The sequence below is a fragment of the Falco punctatus genome (genome assembly GCF_963210335.1).
Source record: "Falco punctatus genome assembly, chromosome: 2".
NCBI lineage: Eukaryota > Metazoa > Chordata > Aves > Falconiformes > Falconidae > Falco > Falco punctatus.
This window is the reverse complement of record NC_137581.1, coordinates 29,506,550-29,514,696: the sequence shown is the minus strand read 5'-3', so window position 1 is coordinate 29,514,696 and position 8,147 is coordinate 29,506,550. Positions and strand designations below refer to the sequence as shown.

Here is an 8,147-nt window from a genome sequence, read left to right as displayed (position 1 = left end):
AAAGATACAAAGTTATTTGTTTGCTTCTTTGGTTTTGGGGGTTTTGTTTTTTAACACAGTAGTTTTACTGTAAGCATGGGTAAGAAAACATACAACAGTGAAACAGTAAACCATCTTCCTCACAGTGACATGTGTAGGCACCTACCACATGTTTGAAAAGTGTGTGTGCTGTGAAAGTAGTCTCTACACATATAAAGAGATTTTATCCATTTTAAAACTGATTTGTCATTATTTTTAAGATAGTGCCGTCAATGATTACTAAGGAGAGCTCAAGTTAATACTAAGAGGAAGAGATAATAGGAAGATCTGCCCAATGCTTTCAGCACAATTCTTTTCCTCTCTGACTTGTTTTTCATTTTTACATTAGGAAGAGCAGGATTTGAACCCATACTGGAAGCAGCTCTATATTTGAGTTATTGAAAGTAAGTGGTTATGTCACTTGTTTAGCATGGTAAGTCCTCTTCTTTTACTTTTTAGATTAGACTATAAAACTCTGGTCTTCTTAGTTCACAGTCCTACAGCTGAGCAACACAGCACCCCAGGATTGGGTTCAGTGCACCAAAGTCATTGATTCCTACTGCTGTGATTCTAAAAGGTGTTAAGGGAAGAAATTGACATTCACAGTGATAAAGTTACTGCAAGCTTTGGTAAAGATGTTAAAGTGAAGAACCTTGGTTCTCATTAAACTTGAGCAAAGAGGAAAATTTAAAACAATTCAAAACAAATTGACATCAAATTTTAAGCTATTACAAATATTCTTAGTTCAGGTCCTCTGTCATCAGAAAAGGCTATTTATATGATAGCAAATAGAAGGCCCATATTTTAAGGCTGTTTTTCTACCTTTACCATTTAAACTTTTGGCTCCATTTTAAGCAGCCATCAACCTGGGTTTAACTTATGCAACAAACTCATTCCATTCAGCCATGCTGGAGTCACACCAGTGCTAGTTCTGTTCTCAGTCACACCACCTTTGTTCACACTGGCATAATTTCTTCACTCTGCTAGAAGGAAGACACAGATAACTGCCCAACTTTCAGGAGCTTCATGGGGTCCTGCAAGGTATCCACAGAAAAATGATATGCTAACTTGAACCAGGAATTGCTCTGCCTCTGTGGGCATCAATAGGAACAGAAAAGTTCCTGGTGACTTAACAGAGTTTTTCCAAAACAGAAATATCTATAAAAATAAGTAACTCATAGAAGATATCTTGTGCAAAAAAAAGAGGGGGAAAACAGCTGATATGGAGCAAAAGATAAAATCTAGGAAAGCAGTGGGAATCACAGAACAAGTTTAGCAATGGAAATGGGCATCAGAGGGATGGGATATCTGAAAGCAAGTGAAAAGCTTTGAAAGAGAGCTGTTAGAGAATTATAGTCAGTGAAACACTGAAGCTTTTTTGGTCCAAGGACATGCACATGAATCCTAAATACAAAATGCTCTCACAGTGACATGACTAGTTAGGATTCTGTGTAAAAATAAAACTTCTGACCACAGAGCTTCTTGTGCCATGGCTATTTTCACTTGGAGACAGAGAACGGTATTTGGCGGCTCTGAAAATGCTTTTGTTTCATGTGCTTTTAAAAGAGTAAAGTTAGAAAGAGTGAAAAGTATGAAATGTGATGCCCAGCAAACAGTCCAGAAGACAGCAGCATTTTTAGACATAATGTAAAATTACAATTTTACATTATGACACTAATTGCTGTGTGCAAAGGAGCCAGTTAATTATAAAGTCACAGATTCTTTCTGTGACTACAAATAACTGGTGACCTGAAAAAAACCCACAGTCCATACAACCCAGCATTGAGCTGAGTTGCAATTGCTTTATGAGCTGAAGGAAAGTTTTCACTTAGAGGCCTGAAACTCTTGGTGAAGTGTTTGTCCCTCCCACCGCTAGTGAGGAGGAATGTTTCCTCCAGTACTAAAAATACAGTGCTTCAGATGTACTGTTCTTCATCTCCTCCATTCATGAGCAATGACCACTTGTCCCCTTCCTCCTCAACAGAACCATTACATCTTGGTAGCTTGTCTGAAGTCAAGGAAGAGAGAGACACTTGGCTAATCTGATCCAAAGGAGCTGATCTGGATGAATCCCTCCTCCTATCATCCATTCCAATATGAACACTGATTTGGGAAGGAGTAAGTGGCTTCATGCGGCCTTGAGCTTGTGCTTCATAACTTTCTGTGTTTGGCTTCTTGTAACTAAGAGGAAAAAGAGAAAAGATGTTTGGAACTGATGTGCAGAAGTGTCTTTGGCATTAGAACAACTCTGAAACTTCTGATAACCTAAATGTTACCTGCACTTCAGACACAATGTTAATGACTGAGAGTACTGGTCCCATTGCACTAAGACATTTCAGTAGTAAAAGAGAAGGATTCTCAAAGTGACGTTCTTTAAGAAAAAATATGAGTTTGCTGAATTATGAATTATGAAAGGGTTCATAGCAGACAGTTGCAGGGGAATGGACTTGATGACCCATTCAATGTATTCTAGGTCAAAAAAAGCCCAGCAAGGGCAAGTATGCATGGTCTTCTTCACATACATGTATTATCGTGTTCTTTGGAATCTGAAGTTCTATTCAGCTGATGTAAAGCTTCAAGAAAGATTACTGGCCTGCAGGTTATACTGGAATACAGCTTCCATAAGTCTGAAGCCAAGTATGTTTTGGGGGGTTCTCAATATCTAACCATGATTGTGTCTGATACTTAATGTAATCAGCAGAAGATCAAAATGACTGGAGAATAAAGGAATCCCTTCTCAGAAATTTCTCATCCTTTGCATAACTACACACAGAAAGTTCTTAGGATGAAAATTCTATGGTGGTAGGGCTGGTTCTGCAAACAAACGTAAGCACATGTGTAGTTTTCATTCTAGATTGTGATCTCACTGAGCATTTGCAGGATAAGAAACATAATGCAGCAACAGATTTACTATATAGTAATTTATACCATACTGTACTACGCTATACTATAAATTACATGACACTACAGAAGACCCCAGGTGCTGTAGGAACACGTGAAGGTTTGGACTAATTTCAGACACTGTAAAGAGTCTTATTTTTGAAAGTTGTTTGCTCACAATGCTGTTAAAAACAGACCCACTGTAACTGCATCCAAAAAGGGCACCCAAAAAATGTAGCCTAAAGAAATTAATGAAATTAACATCCCTTCCAACCCAAAGCATTCTGCAAGTCTATCAGTTTGAAAAATCTTGCTACAGTTCAGAAACTGGTTCACTTCCAAAAAAATAGAGTAAGATATTTTATCTACAGTAAGGTGCAAAAGTATAAATACACTGCTGCTCTCTTTCTCTCTGGCCAAGTTAAATAGACAAAAAGTAAAACCATGTACAAATCTAGATTTTGAATGATTTGTTCACTTGATATTCACAGCAAACCCAGTGTTGATCATTACCTCCCTTGGTATTGAACTACATCTCCAACACAGTGGCATCCAGTTACACTTTCAGCTGCTAGTTAAAGAATGCTCAGTACTGTCTTACTCCAGGTCTGTTCATGATAGTGACACATGTCTCTTTGGAGCCAAGGATTAGACAGAACAATGCTACATTACAGGACTGTCAGGTACTTTTAGGTATACAAAGCCCAAAGTAACTTCTCACTTGAGTCCCAGCAGCAGAGCTACCTAAGGGTCCCCAGCTGATTAGTGTAAGACAACTTGCCATTTCAGCTGCAGGGAAGACAGCACAACAGACACAGAAGAAGCTGCCATTGCAGCTGATCCCATCCAAGGCTGAAGCACAAGGCCAACAGGCATGAACACACCTAGCAAAAAAACATACGGGCATGAGCTAGAGCTGCCTGTCTCGATACAGACATTTCTGTCCCTGCACATCATAGAACGGACTGGCAGTTCTGCAACATGACCTCGGAGATCTCCATAAACACAGCTAGATCGATACATATTTACTTACTTATTTTAAAATGACCCTTCTGTTGCAAGGGATGACCTTAGCACCAGTTCAGTTACAAGACTGCGGCCACAAGGTAAGACTGTTTGTCCCCTTCAGCTATGCTGCACATATGAAACAAAGCAAAAGCAACAGAAAGACAAGGCAATAGTCCAGGCAAAGGACAGAGAAGTTACTCATAAAAAAAGAATGCTTGAAGTAAGTTTTAAGGAGGAATCTGGAGCATGAGAAGATGTCTGTCAGAAACAGAGAATGCAAGAAGTAGAAGAGAAAATGTGTGATTCAGGGTGAATAAAAGAGGGAGCACCCAGAAGTCAGATAGTATCTCTGATTAGAGCTGGCTTTGAATATAAAGAAACTAATCCCCAAGTACCGCTATGAGAAATAAGAGCATGGTTTTAATTTCATTGTATGAGAACTTTTTCCTAAGAGTTTAAAATTTGGGAAACAAAGATTTTTTTTCTACAACATGAAAAACAAACAAACAAAAAAAAGAAAACGTATTTATTCTGTCCTCCTCCTGCTAAGTTTTAACTACTCTAGGAACCTCTATTTGGTTCCTTGAGCAGGAGATCCTGTAGGATGCACCACAGAGCTCAACGGTGCTGCTGTCTTCAACAAGCTGAGCTCTGGCAGTCACATACCTGCTGCTATGGGTATTCCAAGCAGATTATAAATTAAGGCAAGAATCAGATTTATCCGTATTCTTCGAACTGTTCTCTTTGATAAGTGAATACTGGCAACTACATCCAGCAAGTCATTCTGCAAGACAGAAGAGCATTGAAAGTTTTCCACATGCAGTCTTCAGAAAATAAACCAAAAAGAGGAGTGTCAGTGATAAAATAGGACAGGTCAAAACTAGTGCTCACTCGGATAAGAACAACATCTGCTGCTTCAATGGCAACGTCGGTGCCTGTTCCAATTGCAATTCCAACGTCGGCCCTGGCTAGTGCAGGGGAATCGTTGACTCCATCACCAACCATTGCAACCTTCCTCCTCCCATTTTGGAGCTCCTGGACCTTTGCAACCTTGTGAGAAGGAAGAACCTCAGCAAAGACTTTTTTGATCCCAACCTATGAACAAAGAAAAAACATATCCAGTTGGTGATATGCTTCATGCTGAAAGGAAGAGCCATTTGCTATTCTGGGTGAAGGAGAAGCAAAGGAAGACCAACTAAACCAATTCCACTGGAGACAACACTTGCAATCTACACAGGAAGCTGAAAAGCAACATGTCTTTGGCATAAGAAAGGGACTGATTACAGCCCCTTCCGTCTTTACTGCAGAGGTGTTGGCAAACCATGTTCTGTCATTAGCATCATGCCCCACATTGCTTCTACAGCTCTACTGCCCTGGCAAGAAAGGTTTGATGATAAAAGAGCCAGCTTTCAGCTAATCATGCTGCTTGAAGCATGAAAATTTTTCAGTGAAACCATAGAATCACAGAATTTTTTGGGTTGGAAAAGACTTTGAGATCATTGAGTCCAGCCATTAAGCCAGCACTGCCAAGTCCATCACTAAACCATGTCCCCAAGCACCACATCTACACATCTTTTAAATATCTGCAGGGATGGTGACTCAGTTGCTTCCCTGGGCAGCCTGTTCCAATGCTTGACAACCCTTTCAGTGAAGAAAATTTTCCTCATATCCAATCTAAACCTCCCCTGGCACATCTTGAAGCCATTTCCTTGTTACCTGGGAGAAGAGACCACACACCCCTTTCAGGCAGCTGCAGAGAGCAGTAAGGTCTCCCCTGAGCCTCCTCCTCTCCAGGCTGAACAGCCCCAGTTCCCTCAGCCGCTCCTCACCAGACTTGTGCTCCAGACCCTTCCCCAGCTCCGCTGCCCGTCTCTGGACACGCTCCAGCACCTCAGTGTCTGTCTTGCAGTGAGGGGCCCAACACTGAACACAGGGTTCGAGGTGCGGCCTCACCAGTGCCCAGCACAGGGGGACAATCACTGCCCTGGTCCTGCTGGCCACACCGTTCCTGATACAAGCCAGGATGCTACTGGCCTTCTTGGCTGTCTGGGCACACTGCTGGCCCATGTCCAGCCGGCAGCTGTCAACCAGCATCCCCAGGTCCTTTTCCACCGGGCAGCTTCCCAGCTGCTGTGCCCAAAGCCTGTAGTGCTGTGTTGTGTGATGCAAGTGCAGGACCTGGCACTGAGCCTTGTTGAACCTCATACAACTGGCCTCAGACCATCAGTCCACCCTGCCCAGATCCCTCTGTGGGGCCCTGCCTGCTCTCAAGCAGATAATGCAACACAGGAACCCCATATGATCAGGCAGTTGCAGTAGGGGAAACACAGAAATGCCAAGTATGTCCAAGTCTCAAGGAGACTATGAAGATCAAGCAGATCGCTGCCTAAACACTTCTACCCATCCACATCTCAACTTATAAGGAGTTGTTACCAATAGCTTTAGCACTGGTGGTGTACAGAAGAGGGCTGGCATAATGCTCCTGGTTTGGCTGCCTCAGCAGGCAGAGATCAGCTTTTCACTACACAAGGTAAGAGCTCTCTTTTAACCTTTGAAAAAGTAACATTTTTGAAAGTTTTTAGGACTGGCTTACTATTTTTCCATTGGAAAGAAAGTAAGTGCCAAAAATTCAATGAAAATATAGGTTGGCACAGACTAAGCTTGCTGGAAAACTTCACCTGAGTGCCTGGAACCATAAAGAAAAGCTTGTTTCTGAAGATTTCTCTTAACAAAGTTGAGTAGGAAAGCACTTTACCACAACTGAACACAAAAGTGAAAGCGTGACATAAAATAGAAGGATTAAAGCATCACACTGATTTAAAAAACAGACCTCACAACATGCAAGAACATGCATACCACAGTGCTGGCTGAGTTAGCTGTGTGGTGAGATATCTGAGGAAAGCAAGGTAGCATACAGTAGATTAGAAGCAGATTGATGCAAAAGGGAAAGAGAAAAATTAAGGTGGAGAGAGTAGAAATGTAGCAAGGTGGAGTGAGATTTTGGCTTTGCCTTTCAAGCAACATTTAGAGTTTGAGATCAAGGAAATCTCATGTAAACCCAACATCTTTTAGACTGCTATGCTTCTTAACAATTCTTACTGTTATTACTGTTGCCCTTAATGACAAATCCCCACTTACCTTGTAGGGAACAGGACTGGACCTTAAAGCAAATTTCCTTCATCACTAACCAAACATGACTGCCCTTCAGTGAAGGAAAGCAGGAGGCTTCAGTTCAGCAACAGATTAATTACTGCAAGAACCTCTGTACCTCTGAAGAAGTACTGACTGCTTGTCTTCAGTGAGATCTTGAGGTAGCCACTGGCCTCAATCCAAGAAAAGCTAATCTTCATTTAATGCATTGAGTGAAACTCTGATTTCCTGCCCCAAATTCACTGCAGTAAGCAGAGTTTTAGAACATCATTATGTATTTTTTTAAAAATGTAAAGAAGCAGATACCTGAGTAGCAATGGCTTTTGCAGTTTTTCTGTTGTCCCCGGTTATCAGCACCACATCTATTCCCATGTTTTTCAGCGTGTGCACAGCAAGGGCTGCCTCCTGCTTGACAGTGTCTGCTATTGCAATCATTCCACACAAAACGCCTACACGAAGAAATGTCCTCTGTTAGACAGAGCTGTGGGAGGCAGAAAGGCAGCGAGAGAACAGGACTTCCCTCCATCACACCATGTGCCCACACTCTGGGTAAAATTGACACTCATAAACCTGAACAACTGTCTACAGTTTTCTAAGTTATGGTCTCTTTCTTACACACACACACACACAAACTTTTCACACTTATCTGCTTCAGATCAAACAACAAACACCTTTGATGTTTAGGGACCAGGAGGAAGGGGAGGAGGGTAGCTTTTACACATGCCTGACTTCTAGCTTTTATGGTACAGACAAATACAATAGCGGGCTAGAGAAAGTTTGGATAATTGTGTCCAGGTCACATGTTGAAGCCATTCCTCCAGAAGGAAGTATATAAAGTATCTGGAATTGTGTCTCCTAATCTTTCAGGGTTGGATCTCTATTACAATTAATTACTTCCATACAAAAGTGTTGCAGCTGCCTTCCAACATAGTGACTCAAAGATGCATCCACATGTCTTTCACGTGACTTACAAAAATCTCACATTGGTTTATCATTGCATGTTACCTTTTCAAAGGACTTAGGTAGGTTTCGTACCCCTGTATCTCTATTTGCTATCATTAACAGTGATAGGAACACCAGTTGTACATCAA

At 41.5% G+C, this 8,147-nt stretch overlaps 1 protein-coding gene across 1 annotated transcript in view; it reads right to left on the bottom strand.

Annotated features, from left to right (window-relative positions):
• Positions 1–831: 831 nt before the first annotated feature.
• ATP7B (ATPase copper transporting beta) overlaps positions 832–8,147 on the bottom strand; it is a 44,313-nt gene continuing 36,997 nt past the window's right edge. The window contains exons 19-23 of the mRNA XM_080375807.1: positions 7,363–7,505; positions 4,798–5,001; positions 4,573–4,690; positions 3,680–3,782; positions 832–2,199 (exon numbers count right to left, since the gene is read on the bottom strand). Coding sequence (XP_080231933.1) covers positions 1,935–2,199; positions 3,680–3,782; positions 4,573–4,690; positions 4,798–5,001; positions 7,363–7,505 — 833 coding nt within the window. The 3' untranslated portion in view covers positions 832–1,934. The remainder of the gene's footprint in view (positions 2,200–3,679; positions 3,783–4,572; positions 4,691–4,797; positions 5,002–7,362; positions 7,506–8,147) is intronic.